Source organism: Alligator mississippiensis, chromosome 15 (assembly GCF_030867095.1).
Source record: "Alligator mississippiensis isolate rAllMis1 chromosome 15, rAllMis1, whole genome shotgun sequence".
In the NCBI taxonomy this organism is placed as follows: domain Eukaryota; kingdom Metazoa; phylum Chordata; order Crocodylia; family Alligatoridae; genus Alligator; species Alligator mississippiensis.
In genome coordinates, this window is record NC_081838.1 from 20,947,336 (window position 1) to 20,964,064 (window position 16,729).

Here is a 16,729-nt window from a genome sequence, read left to right on the forward strand (position 1 = left end):
TCCTAACCAGATCATCCCAGGCAAGGCTTTGTTGAGATGGGGCTTAAAAACCTCCAAGGATGAAGACTCCACCACCTCTCTGGGTAGCCTGTTCCAGTGTTTTACTACTCTCCTGGTGAGAAAGTTTTTTTATAATATTCAACCTCAACTTCCTTTGCTGCAATGAGCCCATTGCTCCTTGTTCTGTCGTCTGCCCCCACTGAGAACAGTCCAGCTCCATCCTCTTTGCAACCTTCGGGGAGTTGAAGGCTGCTATTAAATCCCGCCTTAGTCTTCTCTTCTGCAGACTAAATAAGCCCGGTTCCCCCAGCCTCTCCTCCCAAGTCATGTGCCCCAGTCCACAAACCATTTTTGTTGCCCTTCGCTGGATCCTCTCCAACTTATCCACATCCTTTCTGTACTGGGGGCCTAAAACTGGACACAGGACTCCAGATGCAGCGTCAGCAGTGCTGAATAGAGGGGAATAATTACTTCCCTTGACCTACTGGCAACATACCTGCCAGTGCATCCCAGGATGCCGCTAGCCTTCTTTGCAACAAGGGCACACTGCTGGCCCATATTCAGTTTATTGTCCACTGTCACCCCAGGTCCTTTTTCACAGAGCTGCTGCCCAGCCAGTCAGCCCCCAGCCTGTATTAGTGTATAGGACTGCTCTGTCCTAAGTGCAGGACTTTGCCCTTGTCCTTATTGAACCTCATGAGATTCCTTTTGGCCCAATCCTCCAATTTGCCAAGGTCACTGAATCCTAGTCCTCCCCTCTGGCGCATCTACTATTCCCTCCAGCTTGGTGTCATCTGCAAACTTGCTGAGGGTGCACCCCATGCTACCTTCCAGGTCGTTGATGAAAACATTGAACAAAACGGCCCAGGATCGACCCCTGGGGCACTCCACTTGAAACCGGCTGCCTAAACATGAAGCCATTGATTTCTACCCTTTGAGCCCGATGCTCCAGCCAGTTTTCTATCCACCTCACAAACCATTCATGCAGCCCATACTTCCTTAGCTTGTCTGCAAGAATATTGTGGAAAGCTGTATCAAAAGCCTTGCTAAAGTCCAGGTAGATCACATCCACTGCTCTTCCCACACCCACAGAGCCAGTCATCTCATCATAGAAGGCAATCAGGTTAGTCATGCCTGACTTACCCTTGATGAGTCCTTTCCTCTCCCCCGCTGCAGCTGGGATCAGGCCTTTCTGGCTGTCTCTGAAGTTGGTTGGGGGGAAATACCTGACACATCCCCTAGCACCCTGGAGTGGCATCCACATTCCAGCAGGCAGAGGGCAGGTCACAGTCATGGGTTGTTATCCCCTGGTTGCAGGTGTAGTAGCCCCCCTCACTGGCACAGCACTATCGTGCTGCCCCCAGCCGTGAGCAGGGCTTGCCCTCATGCCTAGGCTGCCTTGGGCTTGCCAATGGCATGGAGAGGGACACAGCTCATGAAGCACTGACTCTGAGGGGCACCAACTCATCATGACCCCATCAGCCCTGGTGACAGCAGGGCCCCTTGGGTCCCAGCATGTTGGGCCTATTGTTGTGTGTAGGGTGGGAGCCCAGTACAACCCTGCCCCATGAGCCTGCAATGGGTGGGAGCAGCCAGACACTGGCATCACCAGCACAGAGGAGGGAGGCATCAACCCCCAGCAGGTCAAGGGCAGAGCAGGAAAAGAGCCTGGCATGACTGCTGTGCCTGGAGGGGCATCTCCACGGCTGCATGTTCCAGGGCAGAGCATATGCAGAGCTCTCTGGGGGAAGGGGAGGATGTGGAGCACCTTGGGCGCGTCCCTGCCACAGCAGCTAAGAATAGCCTGTGTCACTGCTTCTGTGCCTTGGATGCTGGGAGCACGGGAGGAAGGGGCTGGCAGCAGGGGTTGGCCTGTGGGGATGCTGCCAAGGTCACTGGGGCCAGCAGTGGCAAAGTTGAGGTAGGGCAGGACCCTTCCCTCACAGGGGGTGAAGCTACAGGGGGGTTTCCTCCTCCCTGCTAGGAGAAAGCAAGGAGGAGTTGCACCCTCCTGCTCCACCTGCTGGCCTCCACCCCATCCCTGGGCGCTGGGAGAGGAGCCGGGCATCCAGAGTCCCATTTCCCCCATGCTTTAGGCAGACCCCAATGCTGCAGCACAGCCTAGAGTAGAAGCCAGGCGTGTTGTCCTGGCAGTGCCATCTCCTGCACCCACCTCTCTCATGAAGCCAGGTCCTCTCCCCCTGGGGGTGGTGAGGCCAGGCCAGGGGCAGGCTAGAGTTGTTGCCAGCAGCCAGTGCCCCCGCACTCCCCTGCACCTGGCTGCTTTGCTACACTGGCTCTGCTCTGCCAGGGCGCGCCGGCTCCATGTTGCAGGTCCCCCATGTCCTGCTCTGAGCACATTAAGCAGCTGATCCCAACGGCAAGCCCAGGGCAGGCATAACAAGAGGCACCTGCCTCTGCCTAGAGTCCCCCCAGGTGCTGGGAGCTGCTGAGCACAGGGGTGGAGAGCCAGGACCCCTGGCTTCTCTGCCCCGCTCTACCACTGGGCTGGTCACACTCTGCCCAGCTGTGAAATGGGCCCATGGAGGCTTGGCACCAGAAGGAGCAGGGGGGACTCTTGTTCGTGCCTGGCCGGGGACGGCCTTGTGGGCCCGAGCTCCGCGCCCTGACGCCTGGATGGAGCTGACCGCCTCTCACTCACTCTCACTCTCATTCCGGCGGGGCCCGTCGCTCCCAACCACGCAGCTCGGGCCGGGGGAGGCAGGTCTCCAGCCCAGTGCTGGGCATTTGGCCCGGGCAGGGGGCAGGCACCCGGGCAGGGGTGGGGGGAAGCTGCGGGGGCCGCGGCTCCGGGCCAGGGGGCTCCGCTGTCCCCAGCGCGGAGGTGCAGGCAGGTCCCTGGGGCCGGGGGGGGGGGGGCGGGGGGAGCTGCCAGTCACGGCCGGCGCCGCCCCCCGCGCAGGGCGCTCCGCCGAGCGCTGGGACCCGCAGCATCCGCCGCCCGGCCCGGCCCCGGCCCCGGCCCCGGCCCCGGCCCCGCCGCCCCGGCCGGAGCACGATGCGGGGGCGCCGCGCCCACGGGCCCCGAGCGCCTCGGCCGGCGGGGAGGAGGTGAGAGCCGCGCGGGCGGGCACCGGGGAGCCGCGCCTGCCCCGATCCAGCCCCAGCCCCAGCCCCTGTTCCTACCCCACCGCCGCGCCCTGACCCAGCCCCTGCCTCGACCCCCGCCCCCGCCCGGCCCCAGCTGCAGCGCCAGCCCCGGCCGCGGGGGCGGGCGGCATTTTTAGCAGTGCCCGGCCCGGGGGGGGCATCTCGCACCCGGCTCAAGGACGTCCGGAGCTGTTGCCGTGGCAACGGCAGGGGAGCAGGGGCGCCTGGGAGCGCCGCCACGGGGCCCGCGGGTCGGGGCCGCCACGTGCGCGGGTCGGGGCCGGGCCGCGGTTCAGCACCGCCGCGGCGGACAGCTCCGCTCCCCGGCCGGGCCGCTCGCCGCTGCCCCCGCCCCGCACACGCGTGGGGGCGGCCCCCTTGCACGGCTGGGGATGGCCCAGCTGCGCCCCCCCCCCCCCCGCCCCATGGGGGTCAGTGGCGGCACAAGGCTGGAGGGATCTGCCCCCGGGTCGGGGCCAGCCCAGGCTCTTGGAGGACTTGGGTCTCTTGCCCAGCGCCTTCCTGCCATCCTGTCTCTGGGTGCTGGAGGTACAGGGCACTGGCACCTTATGTCTTCCTACCATTTCTTGGGCCTGCTTGGGGATTTGGACTGTGTGGGGCCAGGAGGGAGGCAGCCCCTGGCTCAGAGAGCTGGTCATGGAAGCGGGCCTGGCTCCAGACAGAGAGAGCTCCCAGGGTGGGGATGGGATGTTCCCTGGGGTCAGCCCAGGACAGAGCAGAGAGCTGAGGACAGGACAAGCCCCTGCCCCAATCCCTGCCTGCCCAGCTCCTTTTCCAGCCCTGAGCCCCCACCCTGTCCTCTCTCACGGTGAGTTGGGGGGGTGCACCCTGGTGGGCTGTAGATGCAAATAACCATGCATTTTGGGGTGTCTTTCTCTGCCCTGGCATTTCCATGGGGGGCAGGCTGAGCTGGGCATGGGCATGTCCTCCCTGCTCCCTATGTTGTGTCTGCATGTGTCTTGGGTGCAGTGCTCTGTGCATGGTGCACAGCTGCATGTTGCATGCATCTGGGTTGCATCTTGTGTGTGCTGTTCTGGGTTGGGGATATGTGTGTGTTTCTCATGTGGGGTGTCCTGTGTGCCTGGTGTTGTGTGCATGCGTGGGGATGCTCTGTTGCATGTCCTGTGCATGTGGGGGGATGTGTCCCAGGCCAGCCTGGTTTCAAGCAGTGAGCCCAGCCCTGTCCACTTTCCCAGGGCACACTGGCTTCCTCCCATGACAGGGCCTGGTGCCCACCCCATTGGAGGCTGCAGAGCCAGAGTGCAGCTGAGCCAGAGCCTGGTGTTGTACTGGAAAACAGGGTTGTGAAAGCCAGCACCCCTGGGACAAGGGGGCGCAGCTGCACTGGGAAGTGGGGGCCTGAGTCAATAGGCTCCAGCACCTCACAGCACCCTCAATGTTCCCTTGCCCCAGGGCTTTTCCCCCTGCCATTTCTTCCCCAGCCCCTGCACTGCTGCTTATGCCAGGTCACAGCCCCTGCCATGCTCCCCAGAGGTGGCTGCATGTTGGGGTGGTAGATGGTGTTTATGCAGCTTCCATGAGTCTGATCCAGCCCCTTCTCTCAGTCTTAAGCAGAGCTGGGCTGTGCCAGGATGGCCATGCTGGGGTGGAAGGGATCTGCGACTGTTGACTGCAGTGCAGTTGGCTCCCAGTGCCAGGCTGTGAAGGGCAGTGGCAAGACCTTTGCTAGGATGAGCCCAGGCAGGCACTGATGCCAGGCAGCTGCTGGCACAGAAAAAGTGCAAACCTCCCTGCATGCACATCAGCATTTACTGCCAAGCCCCTGATGTGTGTGTGTGTGTGAGAGAGAGACAGAGAGAGAGAGAGAGGGAGAGTAGGGGGGCTGGCACAGGCCATATGTCCTACTCACTGTGGTGGAGCATTGGCAGAGCCCTCTCCCCCTGCTCAGCCTGGGGCAGGCGAGGGGTCTCCAGGTGCTGGGCCAGGTAATTCTGTAAGAGGGTCATTGGTGCAGGTGCAGAGCAGGTTAGCTCCTAGCAGCAGCCCCAGGGTCCCCCCTGTTAGTAACCAGCTCCATCTAACTGATGTCTCTGTCCCCCAGACTCTGAGGAGCACAGCCAGCACGGCCGGTGCTCACGGCGCTGACATGGCGAAGGAGAACTCGGCCTTCTCTGCCGCACCTGAGACACCGGTGCGGGAGGCCAAGCCCCCACTGTGTGCTGCGCCCTCCAAGGCACCTGCCCGGGGCCCAGGCGAGCCCGAGAAGAAGAAGCCGGTCAAGAAGCACCAGCGCCAGCGGTATGTGGAGAAGGACGGGAAGTGCAATGTGCAGCACGGGAATGTACGGGAGACGTACCGCTACCTCACTGACATCTTCACCACCCTGGTGGACCTCAAGTGGCGCTTCAGCCTGCTGGTCTTCATCCTGGCCTATGCCATCACCTGGCTGTTCTTTGGCCTCATCTGGTGGTTCATCGCGTACTGCCGCGGTGACCTCGACCACCTGGAGGACAAGGCCTGGACACCCTGCGTCAACAATCTCAATGGCTTCGTCTCTGCCTTCCTCTTCTCCATTGAGACGGAGACCACCATCGGCTATGGCTACCGTGTCATTACGGACCGGTGCCCTGAGGGCATCGTGCTGCTGCTGCTGCAGGCCATCCTGGGCTCCATGGTCAATGCCTTCATGGTGGGTTGCATGTTCGTCAAGATCTCCCAGCCCAACAAGCGGGCCGAGACGCTGGTGTTCTCCTCCCATGCCGTCGTCTCGCTGCGCGATGACCGCCTGTGCCTCATGTTCCGGGTCGGGGACTTGAGGAACTCGCACATCGTGGAGGCCTCCATCCGGGCCAAGCTCATCAAGTCCAAGCAGACACTTGAGGGGGAGTTCATCCCCCTCAACCAGACAGACATCAACGTGGGCTTTGAGACAGGTGATGACCGCCTCTTCCTGGTCTCGCCCCTCATCATCAGCCATGAGATCAACGAGCATAGCCCCTTCTGGGAGGTCTCCAAGCAGGAGCTGGAGAAGGATGAGTTCGAGATTGTTGTTATCCTTGAAGGCATGGTGGAGGCCACGGGTAAGGCTGGCATGGGACCTGGGCTGGGTCTAACTGGTGCTGACATTGGTGGCCATTGGGGTAGGGCAGGGTTTACATTGGAGCTGGTCCAGCCTCACACAGAGTCAGACCAGTTTTAGGGCCCAGCACAGTCTTACCCACGATCTAGCCCAGGCTTGGGGCAGTGCATACGCTAGGCCAGGGGCGGGCAATTATTTTGGGCAGAGGGCCGCTTACTAGTTTTGGCGAGCCATTGAAGGCCACATGACAGGCAGCCCAGGGCAGATAAATATTAATTTTCTAAATTTTTTAGGGAGCCGGGCTGGATAGAATGGTTTGGTGGGCCACTTCCAGCCCCCAGGCTGCATTTTGCCCACCCCTGCGCTAGGCTTAGATTGATCCCAATTGATCTAGTCCAGGTTTGGGGCCCATTTCAGGCTCCCACTACTCCCAACCTAGTCCCTTCAAGCCTCCCTGGGTCCAGGCCGGGTATGGGGTCAGTGCCTAGAGAACTGCTTGGACCTGTCTCTTCCTGCACGTTCACTCCAGGTTTTGAGCAGACCCAGGCTCGCCCAGTTAGGGGCAGGGGCTGCAGGTTTTAGGCTGGATCCCATCTGGGGTTTGGACTTTGACCATGAGGTAGAGTCCAGCCGAGCCCTGCTCCCCCCCCCCTCCCCCCACCTCTTTCCCCTGAGAACTGCTCAGCCCATGCCCTGGGCACTCACTCCTCAGCAGGATCCCCTGCCCTTTGTCTCTCCATGGGGTAGAGCTGGTACCACAAAACTGCCATATGTCCCCTCCCCACACCCCTGCCTGATCTCCATTTCCCTGCTTGGCCCACTCCCAAAGCCCTGGGGTTCAGGTAACCTTGGATGCACTGCTGTTTCCATCAGCTTGAGCACTGGCCAGTGCCCCGCCACCTCAATTTCCCCAGGGTGCAAGGCTGTGGGAAGGGACCATTGCCTTAGGTGTACATGAAAGTCCCTTTCAGGGGGTCCCTGATTTGGGGGCAGGGATGACACCCCCATTAGTGTGGGGCTGGGCCCAGGGGCACCCTGATCATAGCTGGGTGTCCAAGCACCACCTTTTGCAAGCAGGAAAGGATGGGGCAATGTGGGGCTTTGGGCCATGGTGCAGAGGGGAGCTGCCAGCTCTGCTGCAGATCTCCAGAGCATCAAGGAAGCAGAGACACATTAGCCCAACACTGCAGGCCTTGCACAGGGGATGCTCTGACCTCACACAGGGATGCGCTGACCTTGTGCAGAGGATGTGCTGACTCCATACAGGGATGCACTGACCTTGCACAGGGATGTGCTGACCTCATACAGGGGATGTGCTGATGTTGCATGAGGGATGCACTGACCTTGCACAGAGGATGTGCTGATTTCATACAGGGATGCACTGACCTCACATGGGGATGTGCTGGCCTCATACAGGGGATGCACTGATCTCTCACAGGAATACGCTGACCTCACACGGGGGATGTGTTGATGTTGCTCGGGGAATGTGCTGACCTCACATGGGGATGGGCTGACCTCACATGGGGTGTACTGACCTCACACAAGGGGAGCACTGAGATTGCAAGAGGGATCCTCTTGCGGACTCTGCAGCCCCTCAGAGGGTTGCCATGGGTGTGACATGGTAGTCAGCCCTCCTGCAGTGGCCCTGACTCCCTCAGTCCTTGATCTCACTCCAGGACACAGCCACAGCCCCAGATGAGCTGTATCTGGCACGATTTATAGTGGCCCCTGACACATGCCCATTTTGTGGGCAGAGGGAGACCCTGATGCACGTGTTCCTGGAGTGCACCAGGATGCAGGCCCTGCTCCTTCTTCTCCAGAGCCTTTTATTGAGGTTCTGGCTGCACTTTTCCCCCCACTTGTTTATTTTTTCACACCCCACCCATGGCCCCACCAAAGCCAGGATCTCCTGGTCAGCCTCCTCCTAGCCCTGGCCAAGCAGGCTGTTCACATCACCAGGAAGGAGGCTCTGGCCAGGAGGGTTCCCGGGGATTGTGGGGCCATTTTCCTGGTTTTCGTCCAGTCCCGTCTCTGGGCAGAGCACCACTGGGTGGTAGCTGTTGGTTCACTAGCTGCATTTGAGAGTTGGTGGGAGGTGTCTGCTCAGTGCCCCCCAAGGGTGTACTTGTTTTGAACCTCTGACCTACACGCATGTTCCCTTTTTCATTTGTTGTTCCTCGCAATCATTTGTGCCAGTGTCTCTCACCACCTAATTGGCAGCTCTAGTAAAATAGTGGGCTAGTGCCATGTAACAGCTGAAACAAATAGACCACTGCCCCAGATCACAGGGTCCTTCTTCACTTAGCCTGAACCTGTGGCCCCAGCAATTCTGTGCCTCAGTTTCCCCACCCATGAAACCCCTCTGGAAGCCCCAGCTGAGTCCAGGGCTGCACCACGCTGCACAGCTGCACACCATCTCCTAAGAAGCTCCTAGTGCAGCTGAAGCAGGAGCGAGGCCTGGAGAGATGGTGGAGAGGCCCAGAATCACTCCGTGGGGCAACAGCAGTGATCATGGCAGGAGCCAGTACTCCAGGGGCCCCAGGAAGAGCCTTAGCCACTAGACCAGGTTGCCATCCAGAGACTGGCTGATGCTACAACTAAGGGCGCTGAGGACACGCTCGTTCAGCCTCCCGGGTGCTTGGGGACTGGCTGGACAGGGCCATGGCTGCCTGGCAGCTCCAGCCTCTCGGGTGCTTTTCCCAGGCTCAGGGACACACGCAGTTCCTGGCTGCCAGAAGTGAGTGCGGAGCCAGCAGTGTGCCCCGCCATCTGCCCACAGGCACCGGGCACCCTGCCCAGCATAGCACGGCCCCGGAGCCCAGCACAGACACTTGTCACCTCCTGGCGCAGAGCTCAGGCAGGCAGGGAGGCTCTCGGCCTGCCACGTCTTAGTGCACCCAGAGTTAGACCCTGTCCTGGCCTGCAGAGCTTTGCTGTCCCAGGATACCAGTCTCCCTTGGGACAAGCTCTATCTCCCCAGCCAGACGCTGGAGACACGCTCAGAGCATGAGGCGCTGATCCCACCTGGGTGTGAGCCCAGCTCCCTGCACAGACCTGCAGAGCCAGGTCTGGGTGCTGAGGCAGCCAGGAGGGGATGCTGAAGGGCATGGGCTGCCTGCTAGAGTAGAGCTGGCCCAGAGCAAAGCCCCATGCACCAGCTGCCTCAGAGCCCTCACCCCACCCACTGCACCATCAGTTGCCAGGGACTGGGCAGGTGAGCCTGGACCCCCCCACCCCAGCTGCAATGTCCTCCCTGGGCTGGGGCTGAGCCCCTGGCAGGATTGGGCCCTGAGAGCGAGCACCTGCTTTGTTGGGGGGCTGAGGGGGAGCTGGTCGGGCTGCTCAGCTGCGGGGGCCCGATAAAGCTGGGGCTGCAGGCACCTGTGAGGCTGGCAGCAGCAGAGCAGGAGCTGGGAAACTGCAGGCTGACAGCCCCCCAGTGCCAGGTGGCCCCAATCTCCGTGTGCACTGGGCAGTGCTGAGGAGGGTGCGGGGTGCAGGGGTCCTTGTGAACACCCGGTAGGGTGGCTGGTGCCACTGGGGCTCAAGGATTTATTCCCTCCCCCCCAGCTCCTGGTCTCTGCAAGGGGTCAGAGCTTGCTCCCAGGTGCCAGCCCCCCGGCCATCTCCTGCCACGTCTCCCGGGGGCTTTGCCAGGAGAACCGGAGCCTTTTATTTTTAAACCTCCCCCCCCCACTGCAGTTACATAACCAGAGGCTCGAGTGCAGCATTCGTCACCACAGTAACCAGCGGCCTTGTCATTGCAGAGCATCTCTCTGGCCTCCTCCACCCCGGACCCGCACTCCTTCCTACCCCCCACCCAAGACAGCCCCGGCTCCTGGCCCTGATGCAGGGAGGTGGGCAGGGGGCTGGGGCTGCATTGCATCACCGGCCCAGCTCCTCCGTGGCCTGCCTTGCAGGAGATCCCGAGCCCCTAGCCAGGCACTGGACCCCCCTGCCAGTGCTCAGAGCTGGCTCCCCACAGCCTGCCCCGCTGCCCTGACCCTTCCCGGCTCCCCGCAGACCCATGTGGAACGGCCCTGGGCACGTCCACTCATGGCTGTGGGTGACGTGCATGTAAGCTCAAGAAAGCTTCTGCTCCAGATGGCTCTGATGTAGTTAGTCTCTAAGGTAGTGATGTCTATGTTCTACCACAGGGATTACCCAGGCTCTGGGCTGGGCTGGGCTGGGCTGGGCTGGTTGTCGTGTCCCCCTCCCCCCACTTTCTGCTCCATTTGTCAGGCACTTTGTAAGCCTCCCCCAGAGGCACTTGGTGTTGGTTGCAGCCCAGGCTGGGGATGGGGACTGGCCTGTGCCAACGCTCCTGCTGGGATCAACACCAGAGGGTCCTGGCTGGAGGGTCTTGCCCCTCTGCTCAGGGTCACACTGATGCTGCATTGGGGTGAGGAAGGAATTTACCCCCTTGGTCAGATTGATATGGACGTCTGTGTGTGTGTGTGTGTGTGTGTGTGTGTGTGTAGGGGTTGCCTTCCTCTCTAGCAGGGGCACGACTTCTGCTTGGGATCTCTTGAGTGTATATTAATAACCCTTGCAGCAGCAGGATGTTGCTGCCGTGCCCCCCCTGCTTTCCCTGGGGCCCGTTTGGGTGAGATGTCCGGTGCTGTGTCAGGGCTGACTGTGTAGTTTTGCTAAGAGTTGAGTTGATGGGTTTATCTGGGATGTTTTAGACAGGGTTGATCCTGCCTCAGGATGTGACCCCTGGAGCTCCCTTCCAGCCCCATGGCTCTGGGATGCTATGAAATCTACCCTGCCTGCTGCAGAAACCCCTGCCAGCCGGGCCTGGTTAGGGAGATGGGTCAAGGGCACGTACTGCATATTCATGCCGGTAGATGGCACTCATGCTCCACCAATGCCTTTGAACTGCCAGCACCCCCCTACCCCCAGCACAGGGGGGAGGCTGGAACCGGCCATCCCAGCAGAGCTCACAGGGACCCAGAGTGGCCAGGTCTGCACCCCCACGGCGTGGCCAGGTCTGCACCCCCACAGCCAGTTCCCTTTTCCCTCTCCCAGGGAAACTGCACATCAGTGCAAGGGGGAATCCCTGCCCCTTTCTGCCCCTGGCTCGTGCATCCCTGCCTGTCTGTGTCCCTGCAGCAGCAGAGGCACTGAGGACCCCCAAGGCTGGGGCCTTGTGGGTATTAGGGCCCAAGTGTCCTTCCACCAGGCTGACTCAGTGCTTCCACTGAGTGTGTGAGAACTGGCTGTTCCCCACCACCACCCCCATGCCTGGAGCCAAGGTGCTGGTGACGGGCTGCAGTGCTGGGTGGTGCCAACCTGCTGCTGGGTTGCATCTCATCCAGCCTCCACTGCCCCTGCCCCTTCTCTCTGCCCCATCCCTTTCTCTAATCCCCTCTGGCTCCTTCTCCTCCCCAACTGTCTTCTCCTGAACCCAGCCCCTGTCCCAGGAGCTCCCCCCTTGCAGGGACACCCCCAGAGTCCAGTCCAACCAGTTGCCCCAGCCCTGCGTGCACAGCGTGGCTGCCCACACTCAGGCTCTTGGTAGCAGTTGCTCTTCTGCTGAAGGTTTGGTCTCAAGTCAGTTGCCAGCTGCTCAGAGACAGGCTGGTCCAGGCCCACCCCAGGCACTGGCTCCAGGCCCAGTTTGTCCAGTTTGCCAGACTGGGATGCAGTAGGGAAGCCAATGTGATGTCAGGGCAGAAAGACGTCACCCCATGTGCCACGGCATCCTGGACCTCATCAGAGGTGCTGTCCCCACACTGACAGAGCGCTCAGCTCCATTCCCTCTTGCTCCCAGATCTGATCAGATCTGATCCCCGTATGTCAGAGAGGAGACAGAAGAGCTAGGGAAGGTCCAAAGAAGGACAAGGATGATGAGTGCTACGGAGGGGCCTCCCAAGGAGGAGAAACTCCAGAGGCCAGGCCTGGTCAGTTAGAAAAGAGATGATGAGGGGGGACAGGGGAAGGGTTTCCAAAAACTAAATGGCAAAGAGAAAGTCAATAAGGATCGATTGTTGACTGTCCCTCACCACACAAGAAAAAGGGGTCACAACATACAACTGGTAGGTAGTAGGTTTAAAACTAACACCAGCAGGTCTTCTTCACACAACATGTAATTAAACTGTGGGGCTTGTTGCCACCAGACATGGGAGAAGCTGAGAGTTCAGCTTGATTCACAAATAGATTGGACCCGTTCTTGGCGGAAAGGGGCAGCGGTTGCTATTGAGCATGGGGATGAGGTGCCCGGCCTCTGAGTCAGAGTTTCCTGGACCTGACATGCCGGAGGCTGCAAGGGAGTGAGGAACTGGGGAACAAACCCTGGTCAGACCCAGATCACAATCCCCGTTCAGCAACCTTTGGAGTTGGGCATGGAGGGATCCCAGACCCCTTTGGATATGTTTGTGAGCATGGCTGCAGGAGTCTCGGCCAGGTCACAACAGGGTCACCACAATACTGACCTGGCAGTATCTGGGTCCATGAAGGCAGTTTTCCTTAAGCCCCTGGGGGATAACTGTTTTTCTGGCGTGGTTTAGTACCCGCCGAGGGAGGCTCCTCCCTAGCTTGCTCCTGCAGCTATATGGCTGAGGGCAGGCAAAACTTGGGGGCATCTGAACTGGGCTTGGGCCTGCACGTAGGATGCCTGCCAAAAGACTTTGGAAATATCTGAGCCCCTGGTGGGGGTGGAGGATGTTTGCCGGTTGTAGGGCCACTGATGGTTCTGGACTGACTCATGGATTTGGACTTGATTTGGCTGATTTGGCTTGGGACACAAAACATTTCTAAAATTCAAAAAAAAAAAAAAAAAAAAGTCACAACAGGGCCCAGTTGGAGCTGACAGTGGCTGTGTGTGGAGGCAGGAGCCAGGCAGGCTACACTAGTGCCAGCTCAGCCCCGTGGCTATGGCTGCAACCCCATTCGGCCCATCAGGAACTGCCCTGCTCCATGCCTGGACCCGCTGCCTGGCCTTGCTGCCCCTGTGAGCCACACCAAGCCCACTCCAGCCAGTGGAGCTAGGGAGGGCCAGAGCTGCCCATAGCCCCAGGTGGCAGGCCCTGGCAGGGTGTGAGTGCATGGCCAAACTGGCTCTTGGGATAGGGGCAGGGCTCTCTCTGCACCGATGTAGCCCCCAAACCGGCTGGCCATGGGCAGTTTCCCAGCCTCTGTGAGTCCTCTGGTCTGGAGCAGGGGCTCCCCCCGGTGTTTGCATAATGGCAGGCTGAGAATTTGGAAAAAGGGATCAAGGGGATGGGGTGAAGTTAGGATTGGGCCCTTGGCTTCGGGCTAGGAAAAGAGTCTGAGCAGCCTGGCTCCGGCAGGATCAGGCCCTCAGCTCCAACAGATAGCAGGAGTGGAGGAGGATCAAAGGGGAGGGTGACTGCACCCCCACCTTTCCCTGGATCCACCCCTGTAGCTGGACCAACCCCAGCCCTTCCCTGAGTGACCACAGGCGACAAGCTGAGGGGGTGTCCACCCTGCCAGACAGCTCCCCCCTCAGACAAGAGCTCTCTGGAGGGGAGGGGAGGGGAGGGGAGGGGAGGGGAGGGGAGTGACAAGGGGAGCCAGCCAGGGGAGGGACAAGGGTGCTGACCCTTGCAGCAGGGAGGGGCAAGGAGCCAAACCCAGCTGGGGCTAGCCCGGCTTGTGCTGAGACCTCCCAGTCCTGGGGTGCGCAGGCCTGCATGAGTCCTGGTTGCAGGACAGCGCTTGGCTGAGCCAGCCGCAGGGAAACCAGAGCCGTCTGGCCGGCACCAGGCCTTTGTGCCTGCTGCTGCAGCTGGTGGCCTGCTCACCCACCAAGTGATTTCCCTTGCATGGGGGTTAGGTTAAACCTCATGGAAGCACAGACCTGGCAGAGCCCAGAGGGACCAGCTGGGTTGCTCACTGGGTACCGCATAGACATGGGGCCCTGATCAAGCCTGATCTTCCCAAAGAACCAGGCACCCACCAGTGCAGGTAGGCTCTGACCATGCCCCATGTCCCCATCCCCGTCTGCAAGAGCCTCAATGCCCAGACCCCCTCCTGAAAAGCCAGGGCTGGGTCCAGGAAACTAAGGCATGGAGCGTGGCTGGGACTGGCCTGGGGTTCCCTAGCGGGAAGCCTAGGATCCCTCCTCCAGGCTGGACCATGCACCCATGGCTGTGCTGTCTCTGCAGGGATGACGTGCCAGGCCCGGAGCTCCTACCTGGTGGACGAGGTGCTGTGGGGCCACCGGTTCATGTCGGTGCTGAGCTTGGAGGATGGCTTCTATGAGGTGGACTACAACAACTTCCACCAGACCTTCGAGGTGAACACGCCCAGCTGCAGCGCCCGGGAGCTGGCCGAGGCTGCGGCCCGCAGGGATGCCCACCTCTATTGGTCCATCCCCAGCCGGCTGGACGAGAAGGTGGAGGATGGGACAGAGAAGGAGGCGGGTGGCACCGAGCGCAACGGCAGCCTAGCCAACGCCGAGAGCGAGTCCAAGGTGTAGCCGGGCAGCGTCCGGGTGCGGTGGGGCTGGCCAGGTGGCAGGAGGGCAAGAGGAGTGATGGAGGGAGCAGGGGGAGGCAGCCTCATAGGGCAAGCGTGCAGTAACCCGGGCAGGCGAGGGCAGGGCATGAGCTGGGCTGTGGCCAGAGGGGCAAAGAGGGACGCCGTGTTCAGGACAGCCATGCAGGGACGTGCCCCTGGGCACCAGCAAAGGGCTGGCAGGGGACACTATCACAGCTGGGGGCATTCTTGTGATTGCAGGGAGCCAGTGGGGTGTGATAGCGATAGTGGGGGTGTGATAGGGCAGGGGGGCATTTATGGCAGGGAGACAAGCCTCTGACAGTGGTGGAGGGCAGGTGGAGCAGCTGTGCACCCTGTCCAGGTGCATGGTCTGAGGCCTCAGAAGGAGGCTGGGGCCTAGAGGGATGTGGCGGAGGGCAGGAGCTGGGAGCAGCTGGCTGCAGGGATCCCAGTGGCTGGAGGGGGTTGTGCATTAGCTGCAGGGGAGGCAGGGCTGGTGCTCAGACATCCAGGCCAGGCATTGGGTGCTGAGGCTAGCAACTCTGCACCATGTGGAGAAAAGCAGGATTCACCCCCACACCCAGGTCATGGTTGCTGGGATGGACAGACGCAGCAGGGATGCAGGACAGATGAGGCCGGGCTGCAGCAGGGCAATGCCCAGGGGCCCGCGAGCTGCCCCTCTGACCTCCCACACACAGCCCCATGCCCGGCTCGGCTTGCTGCCTGCTCTTCCTTTGAATAAAGAGATTTTGGACCGGACGCTGTGCCCAACCCTTGGCTCCTGGAGCTGCCCTCACATCCCCACTTGCGGGTGAGGACATGGGTTCAAACCTGCCTCCAGCAAAGGTGGATCTTGGTCCCCTGCAGCATGGGAGGGTACTGGGTACGGGGCACCGTGCCCTCACCTGGATGCCCTGGTAGCAAGGGCACCCCCTGCTAGCCTTGCATGAAAAGGGCCTCTCCTGCCTCCCCAGGGGCTGTGGGTGCACAGGGCTCTGAGGCGCCTCCCTGCAGGTGACAGAGCCCGGAGAGGAGCAGGTGCCAGGACTCCCTGGCCCAGCACCCCCTGTGGCATCTGCCAGCCCCTGCCTGAATGCCATTCAGAGGCCCAGACCTCCCAGGAGCGGTGCAGGGACCTGGGGCTGCTCTGGGCTCCAGAGACAGCAGGGGAGTGGGCGGAAGAGGCAGCCACACCAGGAGCATCCTTGGCCACCCCAAAGCCCTTGCTGCTCTGCTGCTCCTGAGGGTCCCTGGCTCTGTGCTGCCCGGCAGTGCCCTCTGCCCTGATGCCAGGGCCAGTCCCCACAGAGGATGCAGCTTGGGGGGCAGGTGAGGGGGGTGGCCCCCTGCCCCCAGGAAAGCCCCTTTGAGCCAGGCCAGGATGGCTGTGCCCAGCCCTGTGTGGCCCCAACCCCAGAGCTGCCGTGTCATCAGGGTGCCTGTTTTCAGGAGGGTGCAGCATGAGACGCATATGGGCTGAGCCCAGGGGTGCTGAGCACCTGTTGTAGCAGGACACTGCGTGCCAGAGTGCATGGGAGCCTGAGCACTGGTGTCCCTGGGGGTGGGGGACAGAGTGGGGGCTCCTGGGAGAGCAGAAAACTCAACTGTAGCCTCTGTGCAGGAGCAGAGGCAGAGCCCAGAGCCTGTGCCCTGGATGCCACACATGCCACTGTGAACCCTAGCTCCTACTGTGGTCTGCAGCCACCTCTCACCATCCCGTTATCAGTTCCTCTGGCTCCCTCTCAAAGCTGGTTGGGTTGTTAACCCCCTGCCCCTGCAGCCTCCATGTCCCTGGGAATGCCAGGAGCTACCTGGCTGTGGCTGCATCCCCTCCTTGCCAGCTGGCTGCACAGACCCTCGCCTGAAGCTGTCTGGACGTGCTGGGGTCCAGCTGGACACACCTTAGGGAGTCGTGGGCAGAGGACCTCAGGGAGCAGCCTCCTTCTCAGCCCTGCCCCTGCTGCAGAGCCTGTGCTGTGCTGCTGGCTCGGCCCTGCTGTCTGACCCAAGCTCCTAACGTAAGCCATAAGACTACTCAACAATAGTCCTGCTGTCTGACTCTGCTCTGTGCTGTGCCTCGGTTCCCCCCCT

The 16,729-nt window shown here is 61.1% G+C and overlaps 1 protein-coding gene across 1 annotated transcript; it reads left to right on the top strand.

Moving 5' to 3' along the window:
- Nucleotides 1-5,215: 5,215 nt before the first annotated feature.
- Nucleotides 5,216-15,375, top strand: KCNJ9 (potassium inwardly rectifying channel subfamily J member 9). The gene is made up of 2 exons (XM_019498223.2): nucleotides 5,216-6,173; nucleotides 14,305-15,375. Exons 1-2 carry the CDS (start codon nucleotides 5,240-5,242, stop codon nucleotides 14,616-14,618), a joined length of 1,248 nt encoding a protein of 415 aa, XP_019353768.1. The 5' UTR covers nucleotides 5,216-5,239; the 3' UTR covers nucleotides 14,619-15,375.
- Nucleotides 15,376-16,729: the final 1,354 nt, after the last annotated feature.